Genomic DNA, 16,999 nt, shown 5'->3' on the forward strand with positions numbered 1-16,999 from the left:
CGGGTGTGGTTCAAAGCCCAGATAGATGCCAACACGTCAGGAAAGCAGCGCTTGTGAGCTGCTATGCTCAACCTAAAAAGAAAATCTGTTTGGTGTTTGCTGTTGCCTCTGATCAGTAACTAAGAGAAAGATTGCTTCCGGCAAATGTACACAGAAACATTTGTATTATTGATATCCACGCTTAATCAAAATAATCAGCTACTGTTGTCTCTGATCCTTAAATCAGCTTTTTGCAGCTAACCCAAAATGGAAGATTGTGGTTTCTCTGTGGCTAGAGCAGTGGTTCTTAACATTTTGATTTCTTTGACCCCCCCACTTAACTGTTACCGGAATCCAGTTTGTGTAGTTAAGACTGTTCGCAGCCAGTCAGTTAGAAACCAGAGCCTTGGTGACGTCCATCATGAGGCTTCATTGTTTGAATTTATATTTGTCAATATTGTTTTTCATTCATCCATGTCTTGTTTTACTGCCCTTGGGGTTTTCTCTAAAATCCCATTTGCCCCGTTATTTTTGTAAATAGTTCTCTCACATTGCTCAAATGACCAGCCACAGAGTGATTGATAATGCCTTTAGATGTTTGTTTGAAAAGTAATAAATGTTTTTGTTTGTCCATGCCCTACTGAGTATTAAGAGAAATTTTATGTTTCTCCACAGTTCCTTCTCAGCTTATGGTGACGTAGAGGTGTTTTTACATGGTCTTGACCTTGAGCATTTGTCGGAATTGTTGAAGGTAATGTTGTTAAACTATTATTCCTGAAAATTAAATTAAATGTATCCTTTGTGTGGGCCAACTGAAAGCAAGAATAAATGCGGTCTTTGAGTAAGATGTGCACTTACTAACAATTAACGTGTAAAGAGAATCTTGAACATGCATATCATTTGCTGGAGGGTGGGAGTTTGGTGAATTTATGTCCATAGTGTGTAATGCATTCTAGTCAAAAATATAGAACATCTGTTGGTTTAATCATATCTGTTGAAACATGGGTTAGACCTTGTGCTGAGTTCCAGAAAGGAAGTGCCACATGGGTGGGCAGCATGTTGGGATATGCTCGATTTTAGAGGTGTTGCCAGGCAAGAAATCAGCACCAGTAGGCATTCCTGCTGTCACTGTGATTTCTGGTAACTAGGAGGATGCAGAACCAACTGTGCCTCCCCTCTCAAGGCTCCCTTGCAATGCATACAAATGGCGAAAGAGGTGAACTCCTCCAGTTTTGCTCTAGCACAGAGTTGTTGATGTGAAGGACTGCGCCACCAGCCTTAATTTGGCATGGGCTAGAGAGGCTGGGGAATGTGTCTCTTAGTTGTGATGGATGAAGGCCTATTTTGGCTGCCTCTGTGCCCGCTGTCCTCTTTCAAACAGAAGAGAGAATTGTTAGGACGGGTAAATCAGCCACAGCAACTTCAAGTAAGGGTGTTAAACAACTGTATTCAAGTACAGTGGAATAGGGACAGCGATACGTTGCAGCTCCAAAGCAGACTTCCACCAACTACCATCTCGCAATTCCACCACCTACATTCCAGTCATGATGTGCAGGTTACAGAATGGCACATTATTTTGTGGTTACAGATCCTAATGTTCTGCAGTTTCTGTACCGAAGATACAACATCACCTCCCTCACTTGGCATACAAAAAAAACCAAAAGATAAATTACAACCATAAAAAAGAAAAATTGCAGCATCTACCCTCAAAACACAACTAAAAACAAGAAACACAAAATATAATATCACTCATGAGAATAGGTGGAGTTACACACAGTCCTGTAACAGCATCGGTCTCCTCTTTTCACGTTGTGATATGCTCCCTAGAACCTCAAGATTCTTTGTCCAGAGAAGTCACATCTTCACCTTGTACATGGCGCCATTTTCCAACCCTATTGAGGTTCCAAATTTTGTTATCAGGCTTCACTGCATTTTGAAACAATTTTGTTACTTTAAAGTGTCAACTAAATTTGGATATTTCACATTCTTCCTTGAAGATTTGATTTTGATCCAATCTCCCACCAGCCCAGCAGTCTCCTTAACAGGTTTCCTTTTGTCATAGAGTCCTTTGCTTTCACCTTCTACTCTTCCTCGCTCCATCCTTATACCTTACCCACATGATCTTCTACCTCCCTCCTTCCCGCCTTCTCTCATTCACTCAGGCAGGAATAGTTTCACAGTTGGGCATTCTCCCTCTAAACAGCTGAAAAGGAGACACTGTGACAATGCGGTGTTAGGTGATCCTCTTACTTTGTCATACCTTCCTCCCAATTTTTTCCACACAATACAGACTGTTGCAGACTCTCTTTCAGGACTGTGACGGAGTGCTAGGATTGAGGCCGGTCTGGAGGTGCCCCGGGGGCACTTCTCCGCCTTCGGGCATAGAGGTGAAACCTCTACGTTATTCTGAGCACCGAGAGGAAGAGGTGGCGCCAGGACAAACAGCGGGCCCGCACAAAGGAGACGCGGACCAGAGAGGAGGCACGGACCTGGGAGGAGACGCAGACCAGAGAAGAGGTGCAGACTGGGGAGGAGATGAGGGCCGGCACAGAGGAGACGCGGAGGAGGAGTGCAGAGAAGCGAGGGAGGGGACGAACAGCAACCAAAAATAGACAACTACAACGGAGGGCCTTGGAATCCGACGAGTAGGAGCCCCACATTGGACTGAGTCTCAAGGCGACTGAGGGAGAGATGCTGCGAAGGAACCGGCCACGTACCTGGCCTCACCAGGTACTGGACATGAGCTGGGGAGGGGCGGGAAGTTAAAAGGGGGCTGGAACTGGGGAGCACTGGTGTTTTGTATCTTATTTAATAAAAGGACCAAAGAGAAGAAAAAAAAAGATCACTGACCAAAGGACAGACAAGGCACTGGGTAAAATGAATCAAAATACAAAAAATTAAGAGCAAGGAAATGTGAAAGAAATAAAATAAAACTTAAAAACGGTATATTAAGTGCAGTGAGACAGAAAGGAAGGGTGTCAGAAAGGGAATGGTAAAGAGCACTCTAGATACTAACCGACTCAGGGGAGGAAGGGGCAGGAGAGACAAGGAAATAAACAAGGACAGAAACCATGGGGAAAAGAAAAACCAGAGAGGTAAGGACAACACCTACCAGATAGCCAAATCGTACCTTTTCTAAAACAGGCTTCTTGTTTTCTCTCCTTCTCCCTGTGGACGATCTCCTGGATCCCTGAGATGCCAACCTGTAACCGGAGAGAAAAGACAATAAGGAACAGGGAAGAAAGACAAGAAGAATACAGTCTACAAATATACAAAATAAAAAGAGAGAGAGAGAAAGATAAGAAAAAGGAAGAGACAATTATTGGAGAACACAGAGTAAATCCGTAAACCCCACACTCAGTCTTTAGGTATCCATTGGTACTTACCTGTCTCGTAGGACGTTTCTATCCCACTTCTGACACCAATTGAGACAGGTAAGTACAAATAGATACGTAAAGACTCAGTGTGGGGTTTACGGATTTACTCTTTATTTGTGTTCTCCACTCCACCTACACAAGTGAGGTATCATTTTTTCCAGGAGACTGAGGGGAATGTTGGGTAGTAGGAAATTTGTCCCGGTGCGGTGATCCCACACAGAAATGTGGGAAAAATGTGATATTTTGTTTTTTAACTACATTTGAGGTTTGCTGAGGATTCTGGGTAAGATAGCATTGGGGAATCCATGCAAGTCACACCTCCCTGGACTCCCTCGGGTGTCTAGTTTTCATAAATATCTGGGTTTGGTAGGTTTCCCTGTATGGCTGCTAAGCCCATGACCAAAAACGCAGGGGCCTCTCTTACCCCGCAAAAACAGGTAGTTTTGTATTTGATAATTTTGATGTGTCCAGATAGTGTTTTGGGGCATTTCCTTTTGCGGGCAGTAGGCCTGCCCACACATGTGAGGTACCATTTTTATCAGGAGACTTGGAGGAACGCTGGGTGGAAGGAACTTGGTAGCTCCTCCCAGATTCCAGAACTTTCTGTCAACGAAATGTGAGGAAAAAGTGGTTTTTTTGGCCATATTTTGAGGTTTGCAAAGGACTCTAGGTAACAGAACAAGGTGAGAGCCCCACAAGTCACCCCATCTTGGATTTCCCTAGGTGTCTAGTTTTCAGAAATGTGCAGGTTTGGTAGGTTTCCCTAGGTGCCGGCTGAGCTAGAGGCCAAAATCTACAGCTAGGAACTTTGCAAAAAAAACACGTCAAATTTCAATGTAAAAATGTGATGTGTCCATGTTAGGTTTCCTGTCGCGAACATTAGGCCTATCCAAGCATATTTATCGGGAGACTTGAGCGAACACAGAATAGCAAAACACGTGTTATTGCTCTTTGTCTTTGTCTACATCTTTTCCTTCCAAATGTAAGACAGTGTGTAAAAAAAAAAAAAAAAAGACGTCTATTTGAGAAATGCCCTGTAATTCGCATGCTAGTATGGGCACCCCGTAATTCTGAGATGTGCAAATAACCACTACTTCTCAGCACCTTATATTGTGCCCATTTTTGAAACACAAAGGTTTTCTTGATACCTAATTTTCACTCTTTATATTTCAGCAAATTAATTGCTGTATTCCCGGTATAGAATGAAAACTCATTGCAAGGTGCAGCTCATTTATTGGCTCTGGGTACCTAGGGTTCTTGATGAACCTACAAGCCCTATATATCCCCACAACCAGAAGAGACCCGCAGATGTAACAGTAAATTGCTTTAAAAATCTGACATCACAGGAAAAAGTTAGAGTAAAATGTGAAGAAAAATGGCTCTATCACCTCAATTTCAATATGTTTTTATTTCAGCTTGTATTTTCTGTATGAAGCCCTTGTAGGATCTACACATTACCCCTTGCTGAATTCAGAATTCTGTCTACTTTTCAGAAATGTTTAGCTCTCCGGGATCCAGCATTTGTTTCACACCCATTTTTGTCACTAACTGGAAGGAGTCTGGCAGCACAAAAAATAGTAAAAATGGGTTATGTCTTTGTAAAATGCCAAAATTGTGATGAAAAATTGGGTTTTCTGATTCAGCTCTGCCTGTTCCTGGAAGTTGGGAGGATGGTGACTGTAGCACCACAAACCCTTTGTTGATGCCATTTTCAGGGGAAAAACCACAAGCCTTCTTCTGCAGCCCTTTTTTCCAATTTCTTTGAAAAAAACAAAATTTTCACTTTATTATGGCAAATTTCTTGGTCTCCCTCAGGGGAACCCACAAAGTCTGGGTACCTCTAGAATCCCTAGGATGTTGTAAAAAAGGATGCAAATTGGGCGTGAGTAGCTTATGTGGACAAAAAGTTATGAGGGCCTAAGCACCAACTGCCCCAAACAGCCAAAACAAGGTTAGGCACCTGAGGGGGGAAAAGGCCTGGCAGCTAAGGGGCTAAAAGACACTCGAGCATTTATAAAAAGACAATTTTAAATGGTAACTGTGGGGTAAAAAGGCTGAATTGCAGGAGTCAGAGTCATTTGGAAGTTACCAATCGAATCTGGGATAATTGAAGACAAGAAATCTTCCACTTTGGCAAGTTCATCTAAAGTAGAAAGCTTCTTTCTTAGCCATTAGTTGTTGTTGCTTTAAATTAAATGTAGAAAATATGCCCCTTGGGCTAAAGTGTTGCCAGGGAATGCAACCTGCCTTCAGTGTTTGTAGTGTCCTACCCAACTGCAAAATGGACCTTAGTTGACTCTGTCCATGGTGTAAAGAAGACATATCACTTTGTATTATGTCTTTTGTAGAAGAAACAATGTTGTTTAAGGTGCATATCCGGTCGGACAGGGTATTAATCCCATTATCAACAACAGCTAATGCCTTTTGTAAGTTTTCCTGATCTATTTGCCTTAACCGGTCAGTAGCTTCTTGTTGGGAAAGCTTCCAAATTTCATTATATACCGGTGGTAAAGTAGGAAGTTCATCGCCAAGGAAAACCAAGGAGCATTCGTGTTCCAAAGCCTGAGCTCCAGCCAAGGCAGCACCATTCCATGGTGGGCCCCACAATGAGTTTAGAGCTGCATCATCCTTGAAGGGCAACTCATAATAATACTACCTGTAGCAAACGCACCCTCAACGCGCATGTCTGGTAATGAGCCCTTAGCGAGAACATCAACAGATCAGTGTCCAATGAAAGCGAGCGCTGTGTAGAAAGACAAACTTTCAGTGCATGTTCGCATGAGCACCAGAGGCACCGAAACACTGGCTGCACACAGTGCGAAACCGGTCTGCATGATAGAGACCAGTCACACTGCAATTGCTCCAGGAGTGTTGATCCAAACTACTGCATCATTCGTTCATGACACAGCAGTGCTTGTGGGAGCACTTTCAGTCCTCCTTGTTGCGGCAGGACAGCCATTGCGCAGAAAAAGTAGCAATAGCAAAATGCCACCTATTATATCCAAAGTTGTTGGAAATCCCCCGAAAATACTGGAGAATATTGAGTGGATGGCTGATGGTACTAAACAGAATATAGAGGAGAAGGTGTGAACAAAACCAGAAGAAACAGCCTTAAAGAAATGTGCAATTCAGGTAATACTGGGCGCATTAAATATTCGTCCCACCAGCTCACCAAAGTGTCTCAAAGTTAGTACTTAAAAGGGACTGTATCTCTGCTGATGACCTTGCTACCTGAGGTGCATGGGTCTCTCGTGCAGATGTGAGCGCCACATGTTTCTGGAACAATAAGGCCTTGAGTCTGCTCAACTTGTCAAAATTCACATTAGAAGTAGCGATATTTGACCAAATCTCAGCTACTTCTCTCTGTCTTGTGGGAGGAAAAAGTACGTTCACACAGCATGTAACAATCTTAGAGACCGAAACAACATAAACTATTCCGGCCCGCATCCCACAACAGTTTTCACTATTGAGGAGGCCATAGCTGCCATTTGAGAGCACCTGGAACGCAGGTGTAATCAAGGGGACTGGAACTCCCTTCAGATAACAAGCCAAGTTTGCTTCCGAAGTGTTACACGCCTCGTGGAAGAACAGCTCTTTATAAACCATTGAATGGCTGACAGAAGTCTTGTGTTCACTACCGCTAAGAAAGACCCCTTTCATGCTGCTGAGACATTTGTACAAGAAGGGCAGCTCCCACACCTCATGGGTTGCCTTTCATATCTGCCTACTGGAATGTGTTTTAAGCAGGACGTGAATTGAAGTGTTGAAATAGTCAGATTAATGACCCCATGTATTAACCACTCAGCAGATAGTATTTCGGCCAGTGTAAAAGGCAACTTTTCTAACTTTTCATTATTTAACATGACATAGGTTGCTTCTTTCTTAGCCATTAGTTGTTGTTGCTTTAAATTAAATGTAGAAAATATGCCCCTTGGGCTAAAGTGTTGCCAGGGAATGCAACCTGCCTTCAGTGTTTGTAGTGTCCTACCCAACTGCAAAATGGACCTTAGTTGACTCTGTCCATGGTGTAAAGAAGACATATCACTTTGTATTATGTCTTTTGCAGAAGAAACAATGTTGTTTAAGGTGCATATCCGGTCGGACAGGGTATTAATCCCATTATCAACAACAGCTAATGCCTTTTGTAAGTTTTCCTTATCTATTTGCCTTAACCGGTCAGTAGCTTCTTGTTGGGAAAGCTTCCAAATTTCATTATATACTGCGTATAAGAAGCGCTTTCTGCGTTGTTTTCTGGGGCCTAACAGGAAGTCCTGTAAATCAGTGTTATTAGACAGGAGACTGAGGTATTCTCTAACAGCTCTTCAACCATTGCTGGCATAGTTTCCCTACACTGTATGTTGTTACTGTACCCGCATGTTTGGATGACACATAGCGAGGGTCCGGCCTACTTGTTCTAAAACTCCCCGTGGAGTTTATAAAACGTTTATGACACCCATTAGTATCTATTGGCCACAATAACCACCCGCCAGGATGTGACAGTCCAGTATTAAACGTGCCATTCTGGACCCATTCATTGAGCTGCATTTATATACTTTTGCCGTTTGTGAAAATTTTGCATGGGCGGGAATGCTGGGCGCATTCAACTCCTTAATCTTTGCTAAGCCCAAGCAATTTGTTTGTTGTACAGTTTCATTTAAAAATATAATTCGTACAGGTATCAGGCATGCTTTAAACAAAGCTTCCTTCCCCATTATTTGCCAATTTCTCGTTCCCAACACACTTTTTAAGTCAATCAACTTCAGCCAATGTTCAGAGCCTTCTATAGCCAGCCGGGAAACAAGAATCCGAATAAATGAATTTCATATCTGTCAATAATATGTGTAAATTTTCCATTGATGGCAATTTAAAATAATACGACTCAGCATTTTTAACATTGTTCCCAGGAAAATATGCAAACTTTACAGAATATGTTTTAGAACTCCCTTGTGGTGGAGTTAGACAATGTTCCCATTGTGTATAATTAAAAACAGTCTTTGGGGTACTTGTTCTTTGAATGAAATGGTGCCCATAATAATTATAGCAAAACATATCACCATAATTCGCCTTGGATTGATAAACATCCTGTTAGAAATGAGGTATTTGGTTGGCAGTCAGGTTACCCCCTGTCCAAGCAAGGACCCTCACTCTAGTCAAGGTTAAAGAGAATCACCCTCAGCTAACCCCTGCTTACCCCCTTGGTAGCTTGGCACGAGCAGGAGGCTTAACTTCAGAGTTCTAGGTGTATAGTATTTGTACCAAAACACACAGTAACTTAATGAAAACACTAGAAAATGACACATCACAGGTTTAGAAACATCGAAAATATTTATCTAAACAAAACAAGACCAACACCACAAAAAACACAATATACAAGTCAAGTTATCAATTAAAAAGCAAAAAGAGACTTCATGTAGTTTTAAACACACACTAACACTGTTAGCGTGAAAATGTACCTTGGGTGTGTCAAAAATAACTCCGCACTGGCGAGTGTGCATCAAAAAGGTCTTGCGATGCATCGATTTCACTCACTCACGAGACCTTGCGTCGTTTCTCCTTTCGTCGGCGCGCATCGGTTCTTCTCTCTGCAGGAGAGCGATGCGTTGATCCGGTCAGCACTCTCTGGTCTGGGCAGGCCTTGCGTTGTTTTCACACACCCAGTGGTGTTTGCGTCGTTTCCCCAGCTCCGTGCATAGATTCTTCGGTCGCGTTGCAGGCGAGCGTTGATTTTCAGCTGCGAAGACGGCGGCGTGTTGATTTTTGAGCCGCAGATCGGAATAGCGTCAATCTTTTCCCCGCACGGCAGTCGATGTGTGTATTTCTCACTCTTGGGCTCCCAGCTTCTCCTTTCAGGGTCCAAGGAACTGGATGGACACCACTTGGCAGAGTAGGAGTCTCGCCAGAGACTCCAGGTGCTGGCAGAGAGAAGTCTTTGCTGTCCCTAAGACTTCAAACAATGGGAGGCAAGCTATAAATCAAGCCCTTGGAGATCTTCACAAGAAGGAAGGCAACACAAAGTCCAGTCTTTGTCCTCTTACTCTGGCAGAAGCAGCAACTGCAGGATATCTCCACAAAGCACGGTCACAGGCAGGGCAGTTCTTCTTCCTCAGCTCTTCAGCTCTTCTCGAGGCAGAGGTTCCTCTTGGTTTCCAGAAGTGTTCTAAAGTCGGTGGCTTTGGGTGCCCTTCTTATACCCAATTTCTCCTTTGAAGTAGGCCTACTTCAAAGCAAATTCTCTCTTAAATGTGAAATCCTGCCTTGCCCAGGCCATGCCCCAGACACTCACCAGGGGGTTGGAGACTGCATTGTGGGAGGGCAGGCACAGCTCTTTCAGGTGTGAATGACCACTCCTCACCTCCCTTCTAGCACAGATGGCTCATCAGGTATGCAGGCTACACCCCAGCTCCCTTTGTGTCACTGTCTAGTGTGAGGTGCAACCAGCCCAACTGTCAATCCGACCCAGACAGGGAATCCACAAACAGGCAGAGTCACAGAAAATGGTATAAGCAAGAAAATGCTCACTTTCTAAAAGTGGCATTTTCAAACACACAATCTTAAAATCAACTTTACTAAAAAATTTATTTTTAAATTGTGAGTTCTGAGACCCCAGACTCCACATGTCCATCTGCTCCCAAAGGGAATTTACACTTTAATCAGATTTAAAGGTAGCCCCCATGTTAACCTACGAGAGGGACAGGCCTTGCAACAGTGAAAAATGAATTTAGCAATATTTCACTGTTAGGACATATAAAACACATTACTATATGTCCTACCTTAACCATACACTGCACCCTGCCCTTGGGGCTACCTAGAGCCTTGCCCTAGGGGTGTCTGACATGTAAGAAAAGGGACGGTTTAGGCCTGGCAAGTGGGTACATTTGCCAAGTCGAATTTACAGTTAAAACTGCACACATAGACACTGCAGTGGCAGGTCTGAGACATGATTACAGAGCTACTTATGTGGGTGGCACAACCGGTGCTGCAGGCCCACTAGAAGCATTTGATTTACAGGCCCTGGGCACCTCTAGTGCACTGTATTTGGGACTTACTAATAAATCAAATATGCCAATCATGGATAAACCATTTACATACACATTCTGTAAAGGAGCATTGCACTTTAGCACTGGTTAGCAGTGGTAAATTGTAAGAAAAACAGCAAAATCAGAGTCCACCATACATCAGCAACCTTGGAAACGGAGGTGAGAAGTTAAGGGAGACCATGCCAAGAGTGAAAAGTCTAACACTTGTCCCCCCAGCTGAAAGTGGGGAGCAACTACCCAACCTCATGGGAATTCTCATCACTAAGCCGGAAGAACCTGGACAGACCATCAGCATTGGTGTGCTCTGTACCAGGATGGTGTTCCACCGTAAAATCCATCCCCTGTAGGGAAATGGACCACCTCAACAGTTTTGGATTCTCACCCCTCCTCTGCATTAACCATCTGAGGGGCCTGTGGTCGGTCTGAACTCTGAAGTGAGTCCCAAACAGGTAGGGTCTTAGCTTCTTCAGTGCCCAGATCACAGCAAATGCTTCACGTTCTGTGCACTCCACCTAAGTTCTCTGGGAAGTAACCTCCTGCTAATGAAGGCTACGGGTTGATCTAGACCCTCTTCATTAAGCTGTGGGAGTACTGCTCCAATACCATGCTCTGAGGCGTCTGTTGGCACAACAAACTCCTTAGAGTAGTCTGGTCCCTTCAGCACAGGTGCTATGCACATGGCAGCCTTCAGGGCATCAAAAGCCGTCTGGCAAGCCTCAGTCCATATCACCTTCCTGGGTTGCTTCTTCGAAGTCAACTCAGTCAAGCGGGTAACAATGGTACCATACCCCTTGACAAACTTCCTGTTGTATCCTGTGAGACCTAAGAAGGCTCACACTTCAGTCTGGGTCTTGGGAGGCTCCCAAGCCAGAATGGTATCAATCTTGCTGTAGGAGTGCCACCTGGTAACTCCCCACCTGGGGTCCCAAGTACACCACAGAACCCTGCCCCATTTGGCACTCGCTTGCCTTAATAGTGAGGACTGCCTTCTGCAGGGCCTCTATCACTCTCCATAGGTGTTGCAGATGTCTCTCCCATGTGGAACTAAACAAAGCAATGTCATCCAGGTAGGTGGCACTGAACTCATCCAGCCCAACCAACACCTGGTTGACCAGCCTCTGAAAGGTGGCAGGGGCATTTTTCACCCCAAATGGCATGACTTCAAATTGAAAGTGTCCATCTGGGGTTGAGAATGCTGTCCCTTCCTTGGCCCCCTCAGTTAAGGCAATGTGCCAGTACCCAGATGTTAAGTCAAACATACTGAAGTACTTGGCAGCTTCTAACCAGTCAATGAGCGCATCATCTTGGGGGATGGGGTGTGCGTCAGACTTGCTGACCGCATTGAGTCCCCGGTAGTCCACACAGAACCTGAGTTCTGGAGTGGCACTAGGTGCAACAGCTTTTGGGGCCAATACCACTGGGCCAGACCAAGGACTGCTGGAGTGTTCAACAATCCCTAGGGTTAGCATTTTGGATACTTCGTCCTTAATGCAAGCCCTGACCCTGTCAGTCACCCTGTAAGCTTTTTGTTTAATGGGTGTACTGTCCCCAATGTCCACATCATGTGTGCACAAGTGAGTGACTCCTGGGATCAGGGGAAACAGTGAGGCAAACTGTCCCAACACGTGGCAACAGTCACCCTGCTGCTCCTCAGTCAGGGAGGGGGAAAGGATCACTCCCTCCACAGACCCACTTTTTTCTCCTGCAGACAGGGGCTCAGGAAGAGGCTTACTCTCCTCCTCCACCCCATCATCTGTCCCAAGGAATTGGACAGTTCAGTCCGCTCAAAGTGCGGCTTGAGGCTGTTGACATGCAGGACCCTTAAAGGGTTCCTTGAAGACTGCAAGTCCACCAGATAGTTGACTTCACTCTTGCGCTCCACCACCTCAAATGGCCCAGTCCACTTATCCTGGAGCACCCTAGGCTCCATTGGCGCCATCACCCACACTTTCTGATCAGATTGAAACTTGACCAGAGTGGCATTCTGGTCATACCATTGTTTCATATCCTCCTGGCTTTCTCCCAGGTTCTCTTGTGCAAGACTCCTGAAGCGGGCATTCTGGTTTCTCAAAGCCAGCAAGTAGCTAAATACATCCTGCGGGGGTTTACTAGGAGCTTTCTCCAAAGCATCCTTCACCAGACTCAAAGGTCCCCTCACTGGTTGGCCATAGATGAGCTTAAAGGGACTAAACCCAAGTCACTTTTTAGGCACCTCCCTGTAAACGAACAGAAGGCATGGCAAAAGGACGTCCCACTTCCGCCTAAAGGGCTCTGACATGCCCTTAATCATGCCTTTCAAGGTACAGTTGAATCTCTCAACCAGACCATTACTTTCGAGGTGGTAAGGTGCGGTGAACTTGTAGGTCACTTCACACACTTCACTGAGACTTCATATACGTGGATATGAAGATGGTACCCCTATCAGATGCTACTTCCTTGGGGAATCCCATGCGGGTAAAAGCCCCCATCAGTGCACAACCCACCAAAGGGAAAGTGACTGACCTCAGAGGAATGGCTTCTGGCTACCGGGTGGCATGGTCCACCAAGACCAGGATGAACCTGTTGCCCAATGCTGTCTTGGGGTCCAGAGGCCCCACAACGTCAATACCTACCCTATCAAAGGGAGTACTAACCACAGGTAAAGGTTGGAGGGAGCCGTACATTTCCCCCCACTCTTGCCACTTGCCTGGCAAGTTGGGCAAGACCTACAGTGTGCAGTAGAATGCTTGTGTATCTGGGGCCAAGAGAAGTGAGAGATAAGCCTCTTATAGGTCTTGTCTTGCTCCAGATGTCCTGCCAAAGGTAAATCATGAGCCAACCATAGTAGGAAGGCCCTGAAGCACTGGGGTACCACCAGCATACGAGTTGACCCAGGCTCGGTAACCTTAGGCTCACTATACAGGAGGCCATCCTCTCAATAGATTAGGTTAGTACTGGGCTCCTCGCCAGCCCCCTAGGCTGCATCCTGCTGCCAGAGTCCCTCTAGAGTAGGGCAAGTTTTCTGTGTTTCACAGAATGCCTCCCTGGTGGGTCCCCCTTCCTGCTGCCACTGTGACAACTCGGGGACCACCCCAGTTCAGCCACCTGTTCCCCTGTAGGCTCTGGGTCTTCACCTTCAGGCTCCGCCTCCTCCCAGACTGTGGGAACTTCTGGGGCCGGTTTCCCGCACCCCCTGCCCTTCCTCTTCTTGGCGGTCTCCTGGGCTACTGTTTCAGGCCCCAGGAGCTCTTGACTACCCTGGCGGGCTGCCATTGACCGCGTGGGCACACATACCCATCCAGGCAGACCACTTACGTGGGGGCCCACCTGCAACTGGCTTCCTTTTGAAGAATCATTGTTCCATATGGGGGCCTGGGCATGTAGAAAGGGGTGTACCCCGAGCAGGCAGTGGCCCCTCTGCCATGCCGTACGTGTTGCCTTCAAGAGCGGGTTCGCTTCACTAGGGGATGAGAGATTTTGACAGTAGAGCCCACTGAGGCCTCCACTATGGAAAAGCAGCGTCTTCTCCACAGATACCCATTGCGGTGGCTCTGTTGATCCTGGCAGTGCGGCAGCCAATGGCGACAGGTGTAGGGCTAGAGCGTAATGCTCCACTGAGGGGAGCCCCACTCCCCCACGAGATCGACGCACCATCAGTTTGGCTGATGCCAGTTATGGGCGTGCAGAGCCCCACACGAAAGCTCTAATTGCTGCATCAAGTGGTCTCAATGTTGAGAGAGGTACTTGAAGGGGTAGCAGGCCGAAAACATAAGTGAAACGTGGTACAGTGACAATTCTAACCGCTTGTATCTTGCCCCACATGGAGAGGTCTAGATGAGTCAATTTCTTGAAGTCGAGCCTCATGCGCGTGTTGAGGGGGTCTAGGTTGTCTGCCACCATACGCTCTAGACCTCGGTTGACTAGTACTCCTAGATATTTGAGGTGTTTCGGAGTTCATCGTAATGGGAAGCCCAGTAGTGCGGATTTCGTCATCACCTGCGAGAGGGAGAGAGCCTCCCTTTTGTCCCAGTTCACCTGGTAGCCGGAGAAGGGTGCAAATCCATCAATGACGTCCAACAGGGCTTTCGGGGACGCTCCAGCACCGTTAAGGTTAGAAGGACGTCGTCAGCGTATAAGTACATTTTAGAAGTTCCGGCCGGCAGAGGGAAACCCCCTATCGAGGGGGAGTTACGTATAGCGGCCTCTAGCAGCTCCATTGCTAGCAGGAACAAGGGGACATCCTTGCCGGGTCCCTCTGCATATGGGAAAGGGGTCCGAGAGGAATCCCCCACAGTTAACCCGCACCATAGGGTATTGATAGAGCAGACGAACTTTGGAGATAAACGGGTCCCCCAAGCCGAATTTCGCCAGCGTCGCGAATACGTACGGCCGTTTGAATCGATGAAACGCCTTCTCGGCATCCAAGGATAGGGCTAATGCAGCCTCCGGCGCGTTCCTAGCCTCCCATAGGGTATGGCAGAGGGTATGGAGGTGATTTTTGGAGGTTCACACTGGCTCAAATCCCACTTGGGTGTGATGTATTAAGAATGGTATGACTTTATGCAGGCGATTCGCTAGAACGCTGGCCAGTATCTTAATGTCGCCATTCAGGAGGGATGTAGGCCGGTAGCTACTGCAGAGCAGGGGATCCCGCCGTGGTTTCAGTATGACCACTATCGTGGCACTGTTGGAAATCATGCCCAAAGAGCCTGTCTGACAAGTCTCGTTCAACGCTCCGTGGAGGACATCCAGCATCTCCTTCCCCGCCCATTTATAGAATTCCGCAGGGAATCCATTTTCTCTGGGCGATTTATGGTAGGGGAGATCAGAGATGACCTGCATAATTTCCAGCCGAGTAATGTTTCCTTCCAAAAGGTTGCAGCCCTCATCAGAGAGTGGGGGTAAGGCAATGTTGGTGAGAAAGGCCTTGATCTGGGTGGGGTGGACGTCGATTCTGGGGTGTAGAGGTGCCGGTAGAAGCTCACAAACTCATTGACTATCTCCTGTGGGTGTGTTTGTGTCTCTCCTGTGCAAGCGTTGATGGCCAGTATGGCTCGGGTCGCCGTTCTCTCGCAGAGTTGTGCTGCTAACAGGCGACCAGCCTTCTCCCCCTATTCATAGTGTCGTCCTTGCAAGCGCTGCAGTGTGTATTCAGCCTGGGAAGTGAATAGCTTGTTCAAGGCCATGCAGGCGCGCTCCAGTTGTCTATGGGTGGGGAGGGAGAACTGGTCTGTATATTGTCACGTTAGGTGCCTGATATCAGTTTCCAGAGTCACTTGTGCTTTTCTTTCCTTGTTTGCCAGTGCTGCATCATGCATCATTTGTCCACGTATGGTTGCCTTGGCCGCCGCCCACATGACCCTCTTGGATTCCACAGAGCCAAGGTTATCCTGGACATAAGTGGATTTATGAGCTCGCAGTTGTGCATTCCCGCGCGGGGAGCAATAACGTTGGACAGCAAATCGCCATGGTTTGTGACCCGGGGACACCAGGCCCAGCTGGACAGCTAAGTGGATTGGATAGTGGTCCGACAGGCCCCCTTCCAGTATGCGGGCTTCCTGGGTATGCGCCACTATGCTGTGTGAGGTGAGAAAATAGTCCATACGGGATTGGGTGGTATGCGCTGTAGACAAAAAAGTATATTCTCTGTCAGCTGGGTGTGTCAGCCTCCAGGAGTCCACCAGACCATTGTCCTGCATTATATCCGACTGTAGGGTCCTGTCACTGTTGTTAGTTATATCCAGAGGTCCAGTCCTGTCCAATACTGCGTCGCTAGTCAGGTTCCAGTCTCCCCCAATTACACGGCGAGTGGCCCCAGTTTCCGTTGATGCACAGAAAAAACTGACATTTTGAACCGATTGGTGCATAGATGGAGCTGACACATATTGAAGAGTCCCCTAGCTTTAATTTGGCGAACACGTACCGCCCCTCCGGGTGAACCCATGATTTGATGACAGTGAGAGGTATATTCTTTCCTATCAGTATCACGATGCCACATTTTTGTGGGGCGCCACCCCCTAGTTCCTGCGAGGTGGGGCTGCAACTAAATAACGCTTTTCCCACCCAGTCCCTGTACAGTTTGTCAGATTCGGCCCTATCAAGGTGTGTCTCTTGAAGAAGGGCTCTATCGGTCTGTTTAGAGTTGAGGTATGAGAGTATTTTCTTCCGTTTAGTGAAGTGAGTTAGGCCACTGACATTCCAGGATATGACCCGTAGTGGGGTGGGTAGTGATGGGGAAGGGCTAGCCATGAGGGGGACTAAAGTGGGGGCGAGGGTGGTTAGGGGTGGGGACGAAGTGAATGTGTAGGGGAGGGTATATGTCGATATGGGAGATAACTGTTAAGTGCTGGGCAGGGTAGGTGGGTAGTGGTGGGGGGGAGGAAGGGGGTGCCCATTGAGTTCCGGCTTCTGAAGAGGAGGGCTGACGTGGGAAGGGTACGGGGGAGAAGGGTCAGGGGCATAAAGAGAAGGGAAAGATAGAAAGATACCAGGGGGAGGGAGAAAGGAAGTGTAGGGGGGGAGAGAAAGGAGAAGAGAGAAGGGTGAAAGACAAAGAAGAAAAAAAAAAATGGGGGGAGCGGGAGAATAGTAGGAGCAAGCCCAAAAAGGTATAAGATTGGCAATACA

The 16,999-nt window shown here is 46.8% G+C and overlaps 1 protein-coding gene across 1 annotated transcript in view; it reads left to right on the forward strand.

Moving 5' to 3' along the window:
- ASZ1 (ankyrin repeat, SAM and basic leucine zipper domain containing 1) overlaps positions 1-16,999 on the forward strand; it is a 995,454-nt gene that overhangs the window by 580,426 nt on the left and 398,029 nt on the right. Inside the window, exon 8 of the mRNA XM_069228909.1 lies at positions 655-730. Within this exon, the coding sequence (XP_069085010.1) occupies positions 655-730 (76 nt within the window). The remainder of the gene's footprint in view (positions 1-654; positions 731-16,999) is intronic.

Source organism: Pleurodeles waltl, chromosome 4_1 (assembly GCF_031143425.1).
Source record: "Pleurodeles waltl isolate 20211129_DDA chromosome 4_1, aPleWal1.hap1.20221129, whole genome shotgun sequence".
Classification (NCBI taxonomy): Eukaryota; Metazoa; Chordata; class Amphibia; order Caudata; family Salamandridae; genus Pleurodeles; species Pleurodeles waltl.